Source organism: Panthera leo, chromosome B2 (assembly GCF_018350215.1).
Source record: "Panthera leo isolate Ple1 chromosome B2, P.leo_Ple1_pat1.1, whole genome shotgun sequence".
NCBI lineage: Eukaryota > Metazoa > Chordata > Mammalia > Carnivora > Felidae > Panthera > Panthera leo.
The window spans coordinates 33,136,222-33,160,788 of NC_056683.1; the positions used below are offsets into that span (position 1 = coordinate 33,136,222).

At 38.5% G+C, this 24,567-nt stretch overlaps 1 protein-coding gene across 2 annotated transcripts in view; it reads right to left on the reverse strand.

The window, feature by feature from the left end:
• Nucleotides 1-24,567, reverse strand: part of ILRUN (inflammation and lipid regulator with UBA-like and NBR1-like domains) — a 95,849-nt gene that overhangs the window by 30,282 nt on the left and 41,000 nt on the right. For both annotated transcript variants that reach the window (XM_042938502.1, XM_042938503.1), the window contains exon 3: nucleotides 22,113-22,310. In XM_042938502.1, the coding sequence (XP_042794436.1) occupies nucleotides 22,113-22,310 (198 nt within the window). The remainder of the gene's footprint in view (nucleotides 1-22,112; nucleotides 22,311-24,567) is intronic.

The window sequence follows — 24,567 nt, forward strand, 5'->3', positions numbered from 1 at the left end:
AAAGAATAAAGATGGAACCTTACTTTCACACTACATAGGTACAAGAATTACCTCACAACAGATCAAAGACCGGAGTGCCCAGCTGGCTCGGTCAGAGGAGGATGTGACTCTTGATCTTGGGGTTGTAAATTTGAGCCCCATGGACACAGAGATTACTTAATACAACTTTAAAAAAATGGATCTGGGGTGCCTGGGTGGCTCAGTCAGTTAAGGGTCCGACTTTGGCTCAGGTCATGATCTCACAGTTCATGGGTTTGAGCCCCGCGTCAGGGTTTGGGCTGACAGCCCTGTCTTCCTGTCTCTCTGCCCCTTCCCCACTTGCACTCTGTCTCTCTCTCTCTCTCAAAAATAAATCAACATTAAAAAAATAAAATAAAAAAATGGATCAAAGACCTAAACATAACAGCTTAAAGTATAAAACTCTTAGAAGAAAATATAGAGGGGTAAAAAAAAAAAAGAGGAAAATATAGAGGGAAAGCTTCATGACACTGGATTTGGAAATGATTTCTCGGATATGACACAAAAAGCACAGGCAACCGAAGAAAAAATAAACTGGACTACATCAAAATTAAAACTTTCATGCATCAGGGGTGCCTGGGTGGTTCAGTTGGTTAAGCATCCGACCTCCGCTTAGGTCACAATCTCATCTCGTTGGGCTCTGTGCTGGCAGCTCAGAGCCTGGAGCCAGCTTTGGATTCTGTGTCTCCCCCTCTCTCTGCCCCTCCCCCACTCGTGCTCTGTGTCTCTCTCTCTCTCTCTCAAAAAAAAAAAAAAAAAAAAAAAAAAAACTTCTGTGCATCAAAAGACAAAATTAACAGAGTGAAAAGATAACCCACAAAGAATCTGCAAATCATGTATCTGATAAGGGTTAATACCCAGAATATATAAAGAACTCCTACCTAAAAAAAACCCAAAACCTGATTTAAAAAATAACTTTAAAAGATAAACTGAATAGCCAACAAGCACATGAAAAGACGCTCAACACCACTTATCATTAGGGAAATGCACATCAAAACTCATAACACCTTACACACATTAGGATGGCTACTATCAAAAAACAGAAAATAAAATAACAAGTGTTGGCAAGGACGTGGAGAAACTGAAACCCTGGTGCACTGTTGGTGGGAGTGCAAAATGGTGCAGCCACTATGGAAAACAGCATGGCGGTTCTTCAAAAAATTAAAAATACAACTGCCATATGGTCCAGCAATTCCACTTGTAAGTGTATACCCAAAAGAACTAAAAGGAGGCTCTTAAAGAAATATTTCTATATCCACGTTCATAGCAGCATTATTCATAATATCAAAAGGTGGAAGCAATCCAAGTGTCCAGTGATGCATGAATAGACCTAAAAGTGTGGTATATACATACAACTGATTACTACTCAACCTTAAAAAGGAAAGAAATTCTGATACATGCTACAACTTGGATGAACCATCAGGACATTATGCTAAGTGAAATAAGCCAATCACAAAAGACAAATATTGTAATACTGTATGATACCACTTATATGAGGTACCAGAAGAGTCAAATTCGTAGAGACAGAACAGTGGTGACGTCAAGGGCTGGAGAGAGAGAGAAATGAGAAGTTATTATTTAGTGGGTACAGAGTTTCAGTTTTGCAAGATAAAAAGAATTCTGGAGATAAGTGGTAACCATGGTTGTGTAATAAGTACTTAATGTCACTGAACTGTATACTTAAACATGGTTAAGGTGGTAAATTTTGTTATGTGTATCTCACCACAATTAAAACCAACCAACCAACAAAAAATACCCTGAGGCCCAGTAACTTTAAGTTAGTTGCTCAAGGTCAATCATGAATATATTATGTGGCAGAATCAAAAACAGAAACAGAAGTCAGCTCTTTTTAATCCTAATCTAGTGCTTATCTATAACACCATGCAGCACTCCCACCGCTAGTCAGTTTTGAGTGTTCCACCAATCAGGAAACAGATAATACTTATGGAGACAACTATTTCTGACAGAAAATATGTAAATATTAACATCCTCACTATTTACATTTCTATAGCCTACTTATAAAGCATAATCTGAGTGGGTAACAGCACAACTACAGAAAATTAATGTAGGTTGCAAGTACATTGAAGCAACTTAAAATATTTAAATTTTATTATTATTTTTAAAATGCTTATTTATCTTGAGAGCATGCAAAAGCCCAGGGGAGGGGCAGAGAAAATCCCAGGCAGTCTCCGAGCTGCCAGCACAGAGCCCGATGTGGGGTTCGATCCCACAAACCATGAGATCATTGACCCAAGCTGAAATTAAAAGTCGGGCACTTAACTGACTGAGCCACCCAGGTACCCCTAATTTCAATTTTAAAGTAGGGGTGCCTGGCTGGCCCAGTCAGTAGAGCATGTGACTCTCGATCCTGCGGTTGTGAGTTCAAGCCCCACATTGGATGTAGAGATTAATAAATAAATAAATAAATAGTAAATTTTAAAGTACAATTATGTTTAAAAATACTGCAGAGAATTCAAACTATAGCTATGAGCACATTAATAGCCAAACTTTTGCAAATGGCATAATATACAGATTAAACTGACATCTTCACAATCATTTTGGCAGTTATGTCGAAAAGCACTTAAATAAAACATTGGAGGGGTGACTGGGTGGCTCAATCGGTTAAGCATCTGACTCTTGATCCCAGCTCAGGTCTTGATCTCAGGGTCGTAAGTTCAAGCCCTGCACTGGGCTCATGCTGGGCATAGAGCCCACATAAAGAAAAACTTGGATAGAAGGACTTAATATTTAAATATTACCCATTCTATATGCAAACAGGTAGAAAGATGGCTGTTTGTTTTGTTTTGTTTTGTTTTTTTCCACTACTACTGCTGAATTTCTCAACCAGTTTGTTTGGGACACACTTGGTATTTGCTGGTATCAACAGTATTTTCATCAAAGGAGAAGTTAAAATAGAATATTTGAGCAGAAGTACCTCCAAGAATTTAGTTCAACAACCAGAAAGAAAAATTTTAGACTATCAACTGATTTACCGAACTCAAACTTACACATCTTAAAATTAAAAATAAAAAAGACTGCTCCTCTCGGTACACATACTTCTAAGGTGAAGTTTAACTTAGGACTGTGCTACCTTTCTACAAAGCTACTATGTATGTTTTGAATACTTAAAAGCATATCAACAAGACAGGGGTCCCATTTGCCTTTTTTAGAAATTTAAGCCTTGTCTTCAACATAATTATGGCCAGAAAGTATAAAAGAGCATTTCGGATGGTAATTAGTTACTCCTGGTGAAAGCTTTTCTGTCCTAGAGATCTGGTAATGCACTACATTAACTCTGCTGTCCCTTCCCCCTCCTCCTAAAAGAGGACAGGCTTTGTTTTCTGGCTTCAGAGAAACTGCTGCAAGTCAACATCACCATCCAAGCCAGACCAATGCAAGAACTAGCAAAACAACACCCTCCCCCTCAACATTCTCTCCAAAAAGAATTACATTACAGACATCACATTCACTGAGAAGTCAGAGTCAAAGGCAGTGACAAAGCAGAACCTCCTAAATGTTTCTTCATTCTCCCCCTAACCCATTTTTCCTTTTCTTCATTTCTTTGGTCTTACACAACTTGCACAAGTACCCTTTCCTCTCCATTTCCACTGCAGGCTCTTACTAGACCAAATTATCTGCCTGGCTCGAATCTGGGCACAGAGCTTTGCAGAAATGAATGAGTACTCATCCTAAACTGAAGTGGGTCTAGCAACATCCACACACACAGGATCACAGGGCTCACTCATGGCCATCTCAACTTCTCAATCCTACCAGAGAAAGTCAATCTCACCACTCCCTCACATCTGAGGTGCACGGAATACACAGATGCCCCTCACAGGCCTCTTAGTCTGGACTATGAGAGTCTGCTACCCATCTCTCTTCCCGGTGACTAGTGGTGTAAACATTCCTCAGAGCACTATGACCTCCAATCCATCTCCCAGTTCTTCCCACACAGCACCCTCACTCATGCCACTTGCACAAGTCACACTCCACCAGAGTTTATGTTATTTATTGCAGTCTGAAAATGCAGTACCTTCTCCCTTGTTACCAATCTGAATCTATTTAGTTAAAATATTGCAGATTGGGGAAAGCCCTTCTAGACCACTTGGCCTAAAAAGTTATTTTCTTTTCTTGTTTTTAAAATAATGTTTATTTTTGAGAGAGAGAGAAAGAGAGACAGAGTGTGAATGGGGGAGGGGCAGAGGGAGGGAGACACAGAATCTGACGCAGGATCCAGGCTCTGAGCTGTCAGCACAGAGCTGACGTGGGGCTCAAACCCACAAACCATGAGATAATGACCCGAGCTGAAGTCAGATGCTCAACTGACTGAGCCACCCGTACTGCCCTAGAAAGTTATTTTCTAATGTTTATAATTGAAGAGAAGCATTTTTAGTAGACTTTTTTATCTTTTAAGACTTTATTTCTAGAGGAGTTTTTAGGTTCCCAGCAAAACTGAGAAGATACATGTATATTCTGCCTCCACACATGTACAACCTCCTCCACTATCAACATCCCACACCAAAGTGATATATTTGTTATAATCAATGAACCCACACAGACACATCATTATGACCCAAATCCATAGTTTATATTGGGTTCACTCTTGGGTGTTGTACATTCTATGTTTGTTTGTTTTTTAATGTTTGTTTATTTTTGAGAGAGAGACAGAGTGCAAGTGGGTAAGGGGCAGAGAGAGAGGAAGACACAGTATGAAGCAGGCTCCAGGCTCGAAGCTGTCAGCAGAGCCTGACTTGGGGCTGGAACTCAACTGTGAGATCATGATCTGAGCCGAAGTCGGATGCTTAACTGACTGAGCCACCCAGGCACCCTTCTATGGGTTCTGATAAATGAATGATGTGTATCCACCACTCTGGTATCATACAAAATAATTTCACTGCCCTAAAAATCCTGTGTTCTGCCTTATTCATTCCTCCTGCCCCCAACCCCTGACAATCACTGATCTTTTTACTGTCTCCAGTTTTGCCTTCTCCAGAATGTCACATAAGAATCATACAGAATGTAGCTTTCTCAGATCGGCTTCTTTCACTTAGATACATGCACTTAAGGTTCTTCCATGCCTTTTCATGGATTGAATGCTCATTTCTTTTTAGTGCTGGGAATTATTCCATTATCTTGATGTATCATAGTTTATGTGCCCATTTACCTACTGCTATACATCTTGGTTGCTTCCCTGTTTTTGCAATTATGAATAAAACAATTATAAACACAGCAAAAGTATTTAGTTTTGTGAGATACTGCCAAACTGTCTGAAGTGACTGTACGATTTTGCATTCCCACCCACAATAAATGAGAGTTCCTGTGGCCCCACATCCTCTCCAGCACTTGGTGGTGTCAATGTTGTGGATTTGGGGCATTCTAATAGGTGGATAGTGGTAACCTGTTTTAATTTAACTTGCAATTCTCTAATGACATGATAATGAACATCTTTTCATCTATCTGTATATCTTCTTTGGTGCTATGTCTATTTTACATTTAGGTTTATGATTCATTGTGAGTTAACTTTTTCAAAGAATGTAAGGTCTGTGTCTGGATTCATTTCTTTGCATTTAGGTATCTAGTTGATCCAGTACCATCTGTTGGAAAGACTATCTTTTCTCCAGTGTATTGTCTTCGCTTCTTTGTCAAAGATCAGCCGACTGTATTTGTGTCCTTTTCCAGACTCTCTATTCTGTTCTATTGATCTATTTGTTTTTTCTTTCACCAATACCACATGGTCTTAATTACTGTAGCTTTATATACTAAGTCTTAAAGTCAGGGAGTGTCATTTGTCCAGCTTTGTCTTTCTCCCATATGAAGTGGCTATTCTGGGTCTTTTGCATCTTCGTATAAAATTTAGAATTAATTGGTTGATATCCACACAAAAACTTGCTGGAACTCTAATCGGGAATGTGTTGAATCTACAGATCAGCTGGGAAGAAATTACATTTTGACGATATTGTCTTCCTATCCGTGAACATAGAAAACCTCTCTACTTAGTTCTTCAATTTATTTTATCAAGGCTGTGCTGTTTTCCTCATATTAATCTTGTTCATACTGTGATAGATTTATACTTAGGTATTTCATTTTGGGAGGATGCTAACATAAACAGTAATGTGTTTTCAATTTTTTTTAATGTTTTTATTTTTGAGAGAGAGAGAGAGAGAGAGAGACCAAGCGAGCAGGGAAGGGGCAGAAAGAGAGGGAGGCAGAGGATCCAAAGTGGGCTCCAAAGCAGGGGCAGAACTCACAAACCAAACTGTGAGACAGATCATGACCTGAGTTGAAGTCAAGACGCTCAACCAACTGAGCGTCTAGGTGCTCCTTTAATTTCACAATCAAGCTATTCACGGCTAGTATATAGGACAGTCATTGACTTTTACATATTAACTTTGTATCTTACAACCTTGTTATCACTGCTTATTAGTTCCAGGAGTTTTTGTCACTTTTTTTTTTTCAGATTATCTACATCATCATGTCATCTGCAAAAAAGTACAGTTTCATCTCTTTCTTCCCAATCTATATACCTTATTTCCTTTAATTGCCTTACTGTGTTACCTAGAACTTCCAGTATGATGCTGAAAAGCAGTGGTCTTTTTCTTGCCTTATTTCTGATCTTAGAGGAGACGTTTCTAATTTCTCACCATTATAATGTTAGCTGAAGGATTTTTGTACATGCTCTTTATCAAGTAAATCCCCCTCTATTCCTAGTTCTCCTCAGCTTAATCATGAATTTTGACAAATGGTTTCCCTGCATCTATTGATAAGAACATGTGATTTTTCATCTTAGCCTACTGAGGTAATGGATTTCATTTACTGATTTAAAAAAAATTTTTTTTTTTTTAAATTGTGGTTTGTATACACAATGGAGTACTACGTGGCAATGAGAAAGAATGAAATATGGCCCTTTGTAGCAACATGGATGGAACTGGAGAGTGTTATGCTAAGTGAAATAAGCCATACAGAGAAAGACAGATACCATATGGTTTCACTCTTATGTGGATCCTGAGAAACTTAACAGAAACCTATGGGGGAGGGGAAGGAAAAAAAAAAAAAAAGAGGTTAGAGTGGAAGAGAGCCAAAGCATAAGAGACTCTTAAAAACTGAGAACAAACTGAGGACTGATGGGGAGTGGGAGGGAGGGGAGCGTGGGTGATGGGTATTGAGGATGGCACCTTTTGGGATGAGCACTGGGTGTTGTATGGAAACCAATTTGACAATAAACTTCATATATTGAAAAAAAAAAAAAAGAAAAGAAAATTTTTTTAATGTTTATTTATTCTTGAAAGGGAGACAGAGTGCGAACAGGGGAGGGGCAGAGAGAGAGGGAGACACAGAATCCGAAGCAGGCTCCAGGCTTCGAGCTGTCAGCACAGAGCCCAATGTGGGGCTTGAACACATGAACTGTGTGATCATGACTTGAGCAGAAGTCAGATGCTCAACCGACTGAGCTACCCAGGTGCCCCAAATGATTTTTAAATGGCGAACCAGTCTTGTATATCTGGTATAAAGTCCTCTTGGCGATGGTATGTATAATTATTCTTATATATTTGGATTGAGTTTGCTATTATTTTGTTAAGAATATTAGCATCTATGTTCATGAGAGATAATTAATGGTCTGTGGTTTTCTCTTCTCGTAATAGCTTTGGTTTTGGTATTAGAATAATGTTAGTCTCGGGGCGCCTGGGTGGCTCAGTCGGTTAAGCGTCCGACTTCAGCTCAAGGTCACGATCTCGCGGTCCGTGAGTTCGAGCCCTGCGTCGGGCTCTGGGCTGATGGCTCAGAGCCTGGAGCCTGCTTCCAGTTCTGTGTCTCCCTCTCTCTCTGCCCCTCCCCCGTTCATGCTCTGTCTCTCTCTGTCCCAAAAATAAATAAACGTTAAAAAAAAAATTAAAAAAAAAAAGAATAATGTTAGTCTCATAGAATGAGACTGCTTCTATCTTCTGGAAGAGATTCTAGAGAAGTAGTATAATTTCTTTCATAAGTGTTTAGTAGAATTAATCAGTAAACTCACCTGAGCCTGGTGTTTTCTGTTTTGTAAGGTTACTGATTTAATTTCTTTAATAGATAAAGGCCTATTCACGTTTCCTATTTCTTCCTGTGTAAGCTTTGGCAGACTGTATCTTTCAAGGAACTGGTCCATTATATCTAGGCACAGAGTTGCTCATAATATGCCTTTACTATTCTGTCAGTGTCCATGGGATCTGTAGTAATGTCCCTTCTTTCATTTCTTATTTTAGTAAATTGGGTCTTCTCCCTTTTGTTCTTAGTTAGCCTGTCTAGAGGCTTACTGATTTAACTGATCTTTTCTAAGAACCAGCTTTTGGTTTTGCTGATTTTCTCTATTGATTTTGTTTGCAATTTCATTGATTCTTGCTCTAATTTTTATTATTTCTCTTCTTCTGCTTACTTTGGATTTAATTTCCTTTTCATTTTCTAGTTTCGTAAGGTGGAAGCTTAGATTATAGATTTTAGGACTTTCTTCACATTAAGCTGAATGTTCTTTTGCCTTGGGTACTCCACACAAATGTTCAACACCTTTCTGGTTTTAGGACTTAGAATATTTGACTCTACCCTCAAGATCCCACTAGGACTCTAAAAAACCCAGATCATTGGGATATATGAGGTGACAAAAGCTTTACGGAAACTTTACTAAGAAGTTAATACACAACAGGTTAACAGCTGAGGAATGATTACTACACAAGGTTTCACAATATAGTCTCATCTTTTAATAATAAAAATGCTAAAATAATAGCATCTAACATTTAATCAGAGCTTATCATGACATGCTGTTCTACAAGTTTTTATGTGCATTAACTCTTCTAATCCCCTCAAAACACTATGATGTAGGGTAATGTTTTCCTTGTAGATTAAAAAACTAGAGTCACTAAAAGATTAAATAATTTCCTAAAGGTCACATTGCTAATTACTATTGAACTACAGATGGTATGACTTCAGAGCTCATCCTACTACTCTATTGCCCTATTTTACTTTAAAAAAAAAAATGAATTTGTGAGCCAAGTAAGTTATTATTTGTTCATTCTTAGCAAGCAGCCCAGATTCTATTTTTCAGATGGCTGTCTAATACATTTATTAGTTGATCACTATTTATACACTTTGCCCGATCTCTAAGAATTAATGACCAATCCATAGAGACAGAAAGCACATTAGTGGTTGCCAGAGGCTACAACAATAGGGAATAACTGTAATGGGTATGGGGTTTCCTTTTGGGGTGATAAAAATGTGTTGGAATTAAATAGATGACGATTGCACAATACTGTGAATGTACTAAACGCCACATAATTGTACACTTTAAAATTTTACCCCAATAATGGGGCACCTGGGTGGCTCAGTCAGTTGAGCGTCTGACTTCGGCTCAGGTCATGATCTCACACAGCTCATGAGTTTGAGCCCCGTGTCGGGCTCTGTGTTGACAGCTTGGAGCCTGGAGCCTGCTTCAGATTCTGTGTCTCCCTCTCTCTCTGCCCCAACCCACTCGCATTCTGTCTCTGTCTCTCTCAAAAATAAATAAATATTAAAAAAAAATTTTACCCCAATAAAAAAATTATCTATAATATTTTGGTTATAGTAATCCAATGGAATGGTATTCAACTACTAAGTTTCTGAAAGTATTTAATAACAGGGGAAAAGATCCTAAAATATTAGTGAGTAGGAAAAAAGTAGATTATACAACTATATGTAACACAAGGTCAAATTTGAAAAATAAAAATTTTTGTTTTTAATATTTGGACACATACATTAACAGTGTTCATATAGAACAGTAAATGTTTTGCTTTGTTCTTCATATTTTTTCTATTTTCTATGTTTTATATTTCTTTTATTGTCAGGACAAATACACTTTTAAAAGAATTTAGTCACAAATAACTAATAAGTTTAGCACTGTAACGGACTCCCAAGTCCCTCAAATAAGAGAACAAATAGAAAACAAATAAAATAGTTTAAATTCAAATACATAAATAATTACATTAAATTTGCATAGTCTAAACGTACCAGTTAGAAGACAGAGATTATCAGGTTGGGGGGAAAATGGCCCAACTATATGCCATCTCCAAGAAACTCCAAATACAAAGACATAGTTAGGTTGAAAGTAAAAGGCTGGAAAAAGATATATCATGCAAACAGTAATCAAAGAAAGGAAGAGTGGCTGTATTAATATCAGACAAAGTAGACTTCAGAATAAAGAAAATTACCAGGAAAAGGGGGGGACATTACACAGTAACAAATGGGTGATTCACCTAGAAGACATAATCTCAAATATGTATGCACCTAACAACTGAGCTTCAGAATACATGGACCAAACACTGACAGAACCGGAAGAAGAAACAGACAAACCCAAAGCTGTAGCTGGAGACTTCAACACTTCTTTTTCAGTAACAGACAGAACTAGCAGACCAAAGAAACAAGCAAATAATAAAGACATAGAGGAATTAAACATCACCAACCAACTGGATCTGACATTTATACAATACTCCACCCAACAAAGCAAAATAGACATTCTTTTGAAGCACACATGAAATATTCACCAGCAAAATAGTATCTCCTGGATCAAAAACATCTTAACAAATTTAAAAGATCTGAAATCATATAAACTGTGTTCTCTGACCATAATGGAATGAAACTAGAAATGATTAAACAAGATAACAGAGGGGCACCTGGGTGGCTCAGTTGGTTAAGCGTCCGACTTCAACTCAGGTCATGATCTTATGGCTCATGGGTTCGAGCTCCGCTTCAGGCTCTGTGCTGACATGACAGCTCAGAGCCTGGAGCCTGCTTCGGATTCTGTCTCCCTCTCTCTCTGTCCCTCCCCCACTTGCAGTCTGTCTCTCTCAAAAATAAACATTAAAAAAAACAAAACAAGATAACATAAAAATCACCAAACACTTGGAAATTTAACACACTTCTATATAATCCATGGGTCAAAGACAAAGGCTCAAGGGAAATCAGAAAATATTTTCAACTGAGTGAAACTAAAAATACAGTATTTCAAAATTTGTGCTATGTAGCTAAAAATAGTGCTTAGAGGGGAATTACAGTTGCTATAAACTAAGTGTTTGTGCCCCAGCCCCCAAATTTTTATGTTGAAACCTAATCCCCAATATGACTGTATTTGGAGGTGAGGCCTTAGAGAAGTGATTAAGTCATGAGGTCTCAAGAATGTGATTACTGCCTTAAAAAAACCAAAAAAACCCCAAAAAAAACACACACCCCAGAGAGCTCCCTTACCCCTTCTGCTATGTTGAGAGCACACAAGAACTATGAACTAGGAAGCAGTCTCTCATCAGATACCAATCTGCTGGAGTTTTGATCTTAGACTTCTCACCCTATAGAACTGTGGGAAACAAATTTCTGTTGTCTACAAGCCACCTAATCTTTTTTTTTTTTAATTTTTTAAATGTTCATTTATTTCGAGAGGGGTGCGCAAGCAAGAAAGGGGAGAGAGAGATGGAGAGAGAGCAGGGCTCCATGCTCAGAGCAGGGCTCAATCCCAAGACCACGAGATCACAACCTGACCCAGTATCATGAGTTGGATGCTCAACCGACTGAACCACCCAGGTGTCCCAGCACCTAATCTCTAATAGTTTGTTACAGCCACCTGAACGGGCTAAGAAAATAACATTAAACACCTACATTACAAAAGAAAGGTCTCAAGTCAACCTTAGCTTCCATCTTAAGAAACTGGAAAAACAACTATTAATAAACCCAAATCAAGCAGAAGGAACAAATAAAAATAAGAGCAGACATCCATGTAACTGAAAACAGAAAAACAGAAAAATCAATGAAACCAAAAGCTGGTTCTCTGAAAGACCAATAAATTAAGAAATCTATCAAGAAAAAAGGAGAGAAAACATAAAACATCAAGAGTGAGAGAAGAGATTATCACTATGGACCCAGAAGGCATTATAATAACAACGGGTACTACAGGGGTGCCTGGGTGGCTCAGTCCGTTAAGCGCGACTTTGGCTCAGGTCATGATCTCGAGGTCTGCCCAGTTTGAGCCCCACATCGGGCTCTGTGCTGACAGCTTAGAGCCTGGGAGCCTGTTTCGGATTCTGTCTCCCTCTCTCTCTCCCCTCCCCCACTCACGCTCTGTCTGTCTGTCTGTCTCTCTCTCTCTCTCTCTCTCTCTCTCTGTGTCTCTCAAAAATAAACATTAAAAAATTTTTTTTAAAAATAACAAAGGGTACTACAAACAACTCTACATACAAAAATTTCACAATTTAGTAAAAAGGACCAATTTCTTGAAATTACCCAAAGTCACACTGAAATAGATAACCTGAACAGATTTATAACTATGAAAATACCAAATTAGTAATCCAAAATTTTTCAAAAAAGAACCCTCCAGGCTCAGATGGTTTCACTGGCAAATTCCTTAAAAGAAGACCGCCACCAATTCTATATAATTTCTTAAAGAAGAAATAATACAACATATTAGAGTTTATAGAGTTGTGCTGAACAATGAGGCCACATGTAGCTACTGATTACCTGAAATGTGGCTAAAGCCTAGTACTGAAATGATCATATTTTGGCTATACTAACATATTATTAAACATTTTTTAAAGTCCTCAAATAAGACTTAGGTCAGAAGTAGGATCTGCTTTCTTAACCACTTCTGATTTCTAAACATAAAAAAGAAACTAAAACTAAAAAGGAAAAATGACTTTGAAGTGGCTACTAAACCACAGCCTAACCCACTCTAGAATTCAATTGCTCTCAAGATCATCTCAAAACAAAGTATAAGCAAAAACTTTTAGAAAACAAGAGGGAAGTGGAAGGACACTGATCACTACAAAGCAAAATCCAGAGGTTAACAGGCTCACACAGCATTCCTTTCTAGAGCCCAAATGTCCAATACTGACATTCTCTTTGGAAATAAAGGGAAGCCTAAGCTTTTTAAACGTAAAAGGAGAAAAATAAGAGAGCTTTTAAAAAAAGTATTTTTTTCAAGATAAAGATTATAGAATGAACTAATTTCTAAGTGATAAATATCTTTGCCATTTCAAGGAAAAACCCATTCGAGTATTTTGTGGCCAGTGTCAAAGCATCATTACAGGAACAGAATGCAATTTTCTTTTCAATAAGGAGCCATCCTCCTCACAGATTTCCACCTTTAATTACAAGACTAATGGGAAGTTTCTAAAAATAAAGTAATGGCTACATTCTGAGCAGTAATAAAGAATATAAACCACATGTGAAAAACTAAGATCTCAGGTAAAGCTTAAGAAACAAATACACTGATCATTTTAGACACTAATCATCATTCTGTTAAAAAATAACCACACAATTTTCAGCAGGTTTACAGCACATACTGACAAATTAAGTATTCACCATGATTTGAGTGGAAGGCAATTATGCTTGCTTCCTTACTTTCATAAGAGGTATGATCTGGCCTGATTCAGATGGAAGTATATACAATGGCACTTACTAACAATTTCCATCACACAACAATTTAGTACAATTTTAAGAATTTCTCATGTGAAACAATTTCAGCATATATGTAAACATTTTTTTTGTGAAGGAGAAATGTACTATATCTCCTCCATTGTTCTTTTTTTCCTCACTTTTATTATTTCTGAAATCAAAATCATACAATCAAATGTGTTCATTTAATGTAATGGCTCTACCCCTCCCCTTAATCATATAAAAATTGCTGTCATCTAATAATCAGAGAGGCACAGTTTTTAAGTGTTTTATTATGATAGGGCTATATACTAAGTTAACTAAACACTTTTTAACTAGCTCCAGCCTCAGCTATAGCCCTTACCAGTGCATACACACAAAAAAGGATTACATAAACATATTTTTAAAAGCAAATTATGCTTAACTATTTAATCTTTAAAAATTTTAAGTATTTTATATCAATATAAAGGTTACTTTATAACTACTTTTCTTTTTATCAAAAAGTATATTAATATTTCAATGAAGAATCAGATTTGCTTAAAAACATTTTTGTAAATGTTTACTTATTTGAGAGAGAGAGAGAGAGAGAGAGAGAGAGAGTGAGTGTGTGTGTGTGTGTGTGTGTGTCTCAAAGAGAGAGAGAGTGGGGGAGGGGCAGAGAGAGGGAGAGACAGATTCCCAAGCAGGCTTGATGCTGTCAGCATGGAGCCTGATGCAGGGCTAGATCTCATCAACTGCGAGAACACAACATGAGCCAAAATCAAGAATGGTACGATTAACTGACTGAGCCACCCAGGTGCCCCTGGTTAAAAACATTTTTAAGGAACTGTCAATCCCCATATTTACAATCCTTAGAAACTGACATTCCAGGTCAGAGAAGTTTCTTTAACAAAAGGGCTTTACCTACCATAAGAAAAAAAGATGCTGCTTTCAAATTATATTTTTGCCCTTCTATCAAATCCTTACATGTACATATTAGGCCTACTGAGAAAAAATAAAACTAATTATGAAGCAAATTGTTAGCAATAACAGCACATATTAAAACGACTCGCAGTTGAATTTCAAAGTAGTTACATTTGATGCTTCATACTTGGACATGCAAATATTTTATTTACTATCTTTTATGGATTGATCACTGTTTCATCCTATTTCTTGATTTTCTATGTTCCATAGAGTTTCATGACCCACATATGTGCATTTTAGAAGTTAATCTGAACAGTACAGCCATTTCACATTGCCGTCAACACATGTAGAACTACCTAGACACAAATAATTACTCCATCTGGTGAGGCACCACTACCAACAGCAGGCTTCCTTCTCTGAAGCTGAAATAGCACATCACCTTATAGACTTAATATAAACCTTAAACATAAAGATATTTAAGGATTTCAGATCTCATTTACATTTTGAAATGTCCTTTCTAAAAATAAAAACATTTCCCATACAAGTCACATTCAGCTTAGGCTAGCATTTCTTTATCAAAAAAGAAATCTGTTGTTTTCAAGGGCTGCTCTTATTTCTTTAAAAAATTTTTTTTAACATTTATGTGAGAGAGAGACAGAGAGAGACTGATGGAGAGAAAGACTGTGGGGGAGGGGCACAGAGAGAGAGGGAGACCGAGAATCCCAAGCAGGCTCTGTGCTGTAAGCACAGAGCCCCACATGGGGCTCATTCTCACAAACCATGAGATCATGACCTGAGCCGAAATCAAGAGATGGACACTTAACTGACTGAGCCACCCAAGCGCCCCTCATATTTTTGATAGTGCAGAATTCTAGAGACCAGAACTGAAACAGTGCCTTATTGAGGATCTTCTAGAAGCAAATGAGGCAACCTTTTGAGTCCAAGATACAAAAAAGGGAGGTTCTAAAAGTCAAGTCACCTAAATAGACATTTTTCCAAAGAAGACATCCAGATGGCCAACGGACACATGCCAAGATGCTCAAGATCACCAACCACCAGGAAAATGCAAATAAAACCATAATATAATACCATCCACACCTGTAGGAATGGCTGTTATCAAAAAGACAAGAAATATCAAGTTTTTGTTTTGTTTTTTAAAGTAGGCTCCACACCCAATCCAGGGCTTGAACTCACAATCCCAAGATCAAGAGTCACATGCTTTACTAACTGAGCCAGCCAGGTGCCCCCAGAAATATCAAGTTTTGATGAGGATGTGGAGAAAAAGGAACCCTTATACACTGCCGGTATATACTGATGCAGCCCCTATGGCAAACAGTATGGAGTTTCTTCAAAAAATTAAACAGGGGCGCGTGGGTGGCTCCATCAGTTGAGCGTCCGACTTCGGCTCAGGTCATGATCTTACAGTTTGTGAGTTCGAGCCCCGCGTCGGGCTCTGTGCTGACAGCTCAGAGCCTGGAGCCTGCTTCGGATTCTGTGTCTCCCCGTCTCTCGGCCCCTCCCCTGCTCATGCTCTGTGCCTCTCTGTCTCTCAATAATAAATAAATGTTTAAAAAAAATGTTCTTTTAATTAAAAAAAAATTAAACATAGAACTACCATACAACCAGCAGGTATTCATAAAACAATTTTTTTAAATGAAAACACTAATTTGAAAAGACATACACACCCCTATGTTTCATCACAGCCTTATTTACAATAGTCAAGATATGCAAGCAACCTAAATGTTGATCAACAGATGAATGGATAAAGGAGATGTGGTATATACATACAATGAATATTACTCAGCCATAAGAATGAAATCTTGCCATTTGTGATAACATGGATGGACCTAGAGGGTACTGTGTTAAGTGAAATAAGTCAAAGACAAGTATCATATGATTTCATTTATACGTGGAATCTAAAAAACAAAACAATTTAACGAACAAAAGAGACCCACAGATACAAAGAAATAACGGTACATAAATGTGTGGCAACTGTATATAAATATGAAATCACTATGTTGTATACCTGAAACTAAAACAATACCGATTATGCTAATTATTCTTCATTAAAAAAAAAAAAGAAAAAGAAAAGGAAGAAGAAAAAGAAAAAGAAAAAGAGAAAGAGAAAGAGAAAGAGAAAGAGAAAGAGAAAGAGAAAGAAAGGTGGGTTCAATATGGAAGAGGGCAAGAGAACTGGCAGAAACGCCAAGAAGAACAGCATCTACATAGAAGACACAAGTGTGGAATCTTGACTGTATAAAATCAGAGCTTCTTTGATATAACAACGATCAGTTAAAATATAGGAGAAGAATGAAGAGGGACAATCCTGCATCACCTGGCTAGGAAGGACATTCCATAATAGGGGAAGGTGGAAGAAGAACTTAGCAAGGTTTTAGGAAATAAACAGTGTGGTTTATATAGAGCACCCAAGGGGGGCCTGGGTGGCTCAGTCGGTTAAGCATCTGACTTCAGCTCAGGTCATGATCTCACGATCTGTCAGTTTGAGGCCTGTGTCAGGCTCTGTGCTCTGTTCTGTCAGCTCAGAACCTGGAGCTGGCTTTGGATTCTGTGTCTCCCATTCTCTCTGCCCTTCTACTGCTCATTTTCTGTCTCTCCCTCAAAAAATAAACATTAAAAAAATTATATGTATATATAATTTTTTTATATATTTATATTTAGCACCCAATACGTTTCCTAATTACATGGGACCTATTATGATTTAGCAGCTTAATAAGGGACGTTCCATTCCTAACCTCTGAGAAACTAAATGAATTATGTATAAGTATTTAATGTACACGTACAATGTCCCCAGGGACCCATGTGAACTATTTAACAAGAGGAGCCACTTCAAGTGGGAGAAATCTTCATCGGCATGTGATGACCAGACCAGTACTTCACCTTAGCTTACTTCACAACTAGAACACCTCTGATTTAGAAGGAACCATCACAGTGCAGGGATAAATCTCTCCTGTGGAATTTTGGAAGAGGGCACTTGATTAGGAGGAGAGAAACATGTTACTGTTGGTATCAAGACTAAAATGGTGACAACCCCTCATGTTGCTTACTGCCTCCCCAGAGTCAAGTGTCCTATAAGAACTGTGCGTCTCCTAGCAGGCAGGAACTTCTTGGGCAACTGATAAACTGATATTTACCCAACTACCTAAGAGTTTCCCCACCAATATTAACCCTGCCTTCATTCCCAACTCACTCTGGAAATGTGGAGAAGATGTGGCGACTATAAACCCCATCCTGCCTAAACCCGGACAAGTATCAACACCCTGGGCCAAAGTTTCTTCACAAACCCTATGTAGTAGTGAGAGCCAAATTCATTAGCAAAGATCGTAAAACTACTTTTCTTAATTTATAACTATAATTTATAACTTTCACTGAACCCTAGACAAATTATTAATAATTATATCTGGTCTTCAGTTTCCTCATCATAAAATGTAGCTCATACTTCCCTTATAAGGTGATTTATATGTATAGAGCCCAATACGATGCCTAACATATAGCAGGTATTAGATAACAGGTTGCTTTTATCTAAGAAGCAAAAGGCTGTAAAAAGAAAGTAAAAGAAAATGTTTGAGCTTGAAAATAAATCTGCCAGGAATCAGATACTTAGTGGTAATCAACCAAGGGAGTTAGAAACATGTGTGGCTGAAGAAGGTCGCTGGTAAAGATGAATATGCAAAGCTAAGGTATTTAGTGAGAGAGGGCCAACGGTCATATAAACATGCCTCACATAGGGAAGAACGGTCCACACAACATGCCAAGAACACCTCTCTTGACTCTGAGAGAGTACAACGAATCTAAAATGGGGGAAGGAGGTCCACTTTATAAATTATTAAATATGGCAAAAAGCCTTTTTGAGGAAGAGAAATGAACTGAAACATGTTATTATAAAAATAAAGAGAATGGATTCTTTCTAGAGAAGACCATCTAAAGACTATAGAAGAGATCACCCACCAAAAACAAAAGCTTTGTTATTAAAACAGAAAGATGAAACGCTATTGAATAGTTACCTAACTTGTCCAAGTTTGTGCACAGGTAACCTAGGCTTACTTTCCAAACTCTTACCACTATAATACACTCTATGAGTTTGCAAACTAAGCGTGCACAAACTAAGAGTGAACAGAAAAAATGAGAAGAGCCCATCATGGTTAACAAGGCAGTTTATTTTTTTTTAATGTGCATAGTTGTGGTTTTATGTATATTATATTCACATTCTGCCAGTAATTTACCATCTCTGCTATCAGAATGTGTTATAATCAACAGTAATCTGGATTCAATGAAATGTGGTAGTTTGTACAATGGAATTAAATTCTTTACTAGAGAAGATGAATTGTTTGCAGACTACTCCACAAAGCAGTGGTTAAGGAGGCTCCCAATTTAACAAAAGCAGTTTCATTTTTTTTTTTAATGTTTATTTATTTTTGAAAGAGACAGAGCACATGAGAGTGGGGCAGGGGCAGAGAGAGAGGGAGACAGAGGAACCGAAGTGTGCTCCGCGCTGACAGCAGCAAACCCAACATTAGGGCTTGAACTCAGGAACTGTGAGATCATGACCTGAGCCAAAGTCAGACACTTAACCGACTGAGCCACCCAGGTGCCTTAAAACCAGTTTCACTTTTATATTTCCCCTTTTTTTGAGAGGGCATTCATATATGCTTATTTGTAAAGGAAAGCATTCTACTGATTTAAAAAAATGCTTTGAAAATCATGGAACCAGATAAATTATTAAGATCTCTTGAAGATATTAGATTTCACAAAGTCCTAAGAAACAACTCACAGATTATATGACCAAGAAAAGCTTTAAATTCTTTACTGTCTCCAAAGCTAGTATATTAATACTCTACCAACTTCTAGAATTTGAGAGGAATGTTACAAGTATAAATTTTAATGTCCCACATAGAGATAATTATTTTTATCTTAACAATAAAACACACACAGACACACACACACACACACACACACACACAGAATTCTCGAACACCAGAGAACAGTAAGAAGCAGTATCTTTGGATCAAAGGGATTTTTTTTTTTTAAGTCACGTATGCAGTCACACCCCTCCCTTAAAAACACTGACATTCATTTAAAAAAAAATCTCCACTCCACTCCGCCTGCATTGGGCTCAGCTTTTCGAAGTTACAAAGATAAATTAAGACATATATCACCTTAAGTTTTAAAGGTGATATGAGACATTCATCAAATTAACTGGGTAGAAAGAGGTAAAGTGCCAAAGAGAGGCAAGGGAGCGAGAGGTAAAGAGAAAATGCAATGGAAAAAAAAATGCAATGGGAGCTCAGCAGTGGGAGAAATCAGTCAACCCTTGAAAAACACAAATTTGAACTGTGTGGGTCCACTTATATGTGGATTTCTTTATAGATATAGATATAGATATAGATATAGATATAGATATAGATATAGATACAGATATAGATATAGACATACACACACATATATATACTTATTTTTATTACTGTAAATGTATTTTCTCTCCCAATTTTCTGAATGACATCTTTTCTCTAGCTTACTTTACTGTAAGAATACAGTATATAACACATATAACTACAAAATATGTGTTAATCGACTTAATGTTTTAATGTTATCAGTAAGGCTTCTGGTCAACAAAGTTATTAGTAAAGTTTTGGGGAAGCCAAAGATTACACGTGGATTTTCGACTGTGTGGGGGTGTCAGCACACTTAACCCCCCACGTTGTTCAAGGGTCAACTGTATTTCCAACTGTGCAGGTACAAAGGTTTTTAGAAGTGGCCTGAAAAGAGAGTCCAGAAGGAAAGGGACAAATAGTTTCTGCATTCTAATATATGATTGCATATTCATTTGTTATCCAACAAATAATTCACGGTCTAGTAGGAGAAAAGGGTAAGTAAACAAACACCTAAGGGCACCTGGGTGGCTCAGTCTGTTAAACCAATGGATTTCGGCTCAGGTCATGACCTTGCAGTTCATAAGCTCGAGACCCACATCAGGCTCTGCACTGTCAGAATTCTCTGCCTGGAATTCTCTCTCTATTCCTCTATCTCTGCCCCTCCCCTGCTTGTGCTCTCTCTCTCTCTCGCTCTCTCGCTCTCTCTCTCCCAAAATAAAAAAATAAACTTAAAAAAAAAGAAACACCTAAAATACAATGTGTTAATAAGTATAACCAAGCCTGTGCATAATATTAATGAAAAAAGGAGGGATGGATTTCCATGGAGCAGTGGGGAGAGTGAGCAAGGCAGGAAGGGGGAAGAAGCAATGGTGACTTCATCAGGGCCCCAAGGATGAGCAGAAGTTTAATGGAAAGAAGAAAAAAGGGATTTCTGGCCATAGGAACATGAGCAAGAGCAGGGAGAAGTGAAAGGATGTGGCGTCTTTGGGGGCTGGCTGTGGGGGAGTGAAGAGGAGACCGAAGATGAAAGTGAAAACGAGGCCAGATCGTGAGGAGCTTTAAGCCCCATGCCAAGGGAGTTGGCTCCATTACAGTAGGCATGAAGGTTCTAGGCAAAGAATGATGTCACATAAGCACTATGAGACACCCTTTCTAACATTAAAATTTCTTGAGGCTATAAAAATATATAAAGTTTCCACTGGCTGCAAAAACACATAGAAGAACACTGATTCCAGGACCCCCTGAACACACTCCAAAGATCCAACTGGCCTTGAGTCCACTTAGGAACTCCCTGAGGGCAGTAACTATTTACCATTTATTTTTCTTTGGATTACCAGGACACAGGACATAGTGGAACCAATAGGAACTGATTTGTAATGAAGGACAGTAAGACAGAACAAAAGATGACCCCAACGATCCTGCCTGATCACCTCAGTGGGGTGCTGAGGAGAAGAATGTAAGTTTTGCCTAGGAATATTAAGATTCGGAAACCTACAGGATGTCCAAGTGTTCTGTCCATAAGCAGTTCAAACACAGGTTTGGAGCTCCAAAAAGAGTCTGCAGCCACAGATATGAATCTGAACATCGCCATGTAAGCTGTACTGCTGACAGCTGAACCCGTGTGGATGGATGAGGTAACTGAGCAGGAACAGGACCCAGCTCAGAATCTAGGAATCTCAGGGCAAAGATGAGACTAGACAGAGACAGAGAAAGATCATTCAGGGGAGGAGAAACAAGACTGATATCATGTGAGTCTAGGAAGGTCCACAATTCAAAAAACATTTGGAGTACGGTGCCCAACGACAGAGGGTCAGTTAGTGCGAAGACTACGTGCCTATTGGATTTGTAAACTGGGTAGTCTGATTTCATTTCACTGGAGCGGGTAAAGAACAGACTAGGCTGAAGAACAGATGAAAAAGGGAAGAGACAGTGTAGCTCACTCTGCTCAAAAAGTATGGCAATAACGAGAAGGAGTGAGAGGTGTCGACAGGGCCTCAGGTTGGGAGAAGAGTGCACATTTTGTGCATTACCTCTTTTCACATGACTTCTATCTAGAGACTCTGAGAGCAAGGACTGCCTTCAGTATTCTTACAGCACCTACTAGATTATATAAGAAAAAGAGCAGCACTACTAAATCACTGTTTAGAATGCAAGATATATATATATCTCATGCACTTTGCTAAATTTTAACTTCCTAGTGTAACAGGGAGAGCACTAGACTGAATCAATTAGTCATTAAATTCAAGTCATTTACCTGCATGGGGTGACTGTTTAAAAGAGGCCATGCCTTGTTATGTAATTTGACAGGCTCTGTGAGCAACACTGGGAATGCTGGAAGATATTACCTTAATTCCTTCACCCTGGGCTGCACAAGGACATACTCACCTCCATAGTAGAGTCCTGTAGCAGTGCACATCCGCCACTGTCCCTGATACATTCCTGCTCTGCTGGGGCTGCACATCTGGACGCTGACATCTGCAATCTCTTGGGGCTCTAGCGATCTCACCATCACCATGTTCACATGTCCAAATTGGTCTCCCCCGACATATTTAAGACAAACCCCTGGAGGCCAGGCCTCTGCCCCTGAGTTCAAGCAAAAGAAAAAAATGTTAGGCAATTAGTGGTCCTATGCCGGGTGCAGTTCATTACACAACTGTAGAAGAGGCCTCTTTCTCGGTCTTTCACACATACGTGAACCTAGCCACATATCCTTGAGCTAGATAATGTCACAAGACTGATCAGAAGGATTATCAGAGTTAACAATCTCTGACCAACAGTCTATCCCTAAGATAAAGGACATATGACCAAAGCAAGGCAGTTCCTCAAGAAGATGTGTTTCAGGGGACCCCAGGGAAGGCCATACGTCACACTGAATCCATAGAACCTAAGAATGATGTCCACAAAGAGCCATGGAAATGAAGCACAGGCCCACATCTTCGGAGGCCTGCTTTCTTTACTAAGAGGTAACACATGCCCATTTTCACTTGAACTTTTTAAGCTGACATTCAAAGTAAAAATACATACATCTGATTGTCCCTACTTTTTCTATCAAGGCAAGAGGATGAAACACATGAGGAATAATTTCTGTATTATTTTCATTTGAAAACATTTCCCCTGATGTATGACTTTTCTTCTGGCGTCCGTAACTATGAAAAGACCAAGGTTCAAGAGACTCTGCAAATACAAGACAGAGGAGTCAAGTGAAAGTTTCTTTTTCAGAATCTAATAGTAGTGGGGAAAATAGGAACAGGTAACTCCCCTCGTTAATAACACAATGAACTGTGGTCTCAGGGGGGATGACAGCAGCCAGACATACTTGTATAAAGGATAGGAATGGCAATACAGAGAAAAGGCATTAGCTGGAATATCTTTCCTCCTTTGAAAGTGACAAAGATCTTATTTGCGTACCTCTTCCTGTGTACCTGTTTTCATGAAAACGAGTTCAAAATGAGAAATCCATATACTTTGTTCTGACAAGTCATAGGGCCACACAGTGACTAGAGGTTATCTTTCCTGTGAAGTTTCTCCAATATACTCCTTTTTTTGCTGTAGACAGAAACCTCTATATATCTTTTGGGGGGATATATACATTCATTATAAAAATACACCACTGTGAAAAGATAGATATGGCCAGACTCTCAGGACAAAGCACGCTTGAAATTTCTCTTCTAAGAGTATTCTAGCATGCCTTAGTACCTAGTTCTCAAAGTGCCAGACTGGTTTTGATATACCTGATGACTCACGATCGAAAAGGGAACCAGAGAAAAAAGCAACTACAGCTCCACTGCTGAGACCTCAGCCCCATAATGAATAGCACACTCCGTGGTTCCTGGGTCTTAAGGGGTAGCAGATGAAGCAACGGGCGCTATGTTTTGTCACACACTCCTAAAAAACACACCTGCCGGCAAAGTGCCCTCCCAAGTTAACACCACAAAGGGCAGGTGCTGCCGGTGGAAAGGCTGTAGATGATACCCTGGCAATACATGCAAATTCTGTTTTTCATTTCTGGGGCCTATGGCCTTGGCAAAAGCATATTTGTCTTAGGTCGAGAATAGAAGCAGCTGGCATGAAGCACCTTGGAAAATGTCAGTCTCTCTAAAGACCAAGATCAAGAGGAAAATTACACTACTGTTTTAGGGTCAAATTCACAATTTTTCTTTCAAACACACACCCATATACACACACACCTGAAACAAGACAACATCTATTTGTATGAAAACCCGAGAATGTATCTGTTTTTGAATGTCTAAGAAAATAAGGAAAACAAGACTGTCTGGATGTGGGACATACTGGGCTGTCCTGAGCAGACAACCACAAACAACCCAGTCAGTCAGATCTGTCAGCTACACGAAATAGGGAGTGCTGCCATACTCCAGAGGAACTGAGTTCGCTGGTAAACCGTAAATGATCAACAAACTATACAGTTACAGTCCTCATCTTTTTTAGTATACCAAATACTCTAGTAATGTGTTACCTAGAGGCATGTAGAAGAAAAAACTGGATGAGTTATCCACCATCAACTCCAAAGTGTTAATCTGCTATAAGTGAAGAACCAATCATTTCCCTTCTGAGAGTTCACAACCACAACATACAGTTTTACAGCCTGTTAGGATAGGTAAACTCTAAAGAGATCAAAGATACCGGTTCTTAATACAGAGGAAAGAGAAATACTGGTGACCTGTATCGACTACCAGCATACCTAAAATCTGGATTTGAGAAATATAATACAACAGGGTTTCAAATTAAGTCTCAGTTACAAAATGGCTTAATGGGGGATAGATACATCTAGAAGAAAAGAAAGACTAATTTGTGTTTTATAACTTCCCAGGTTAAGTACCAT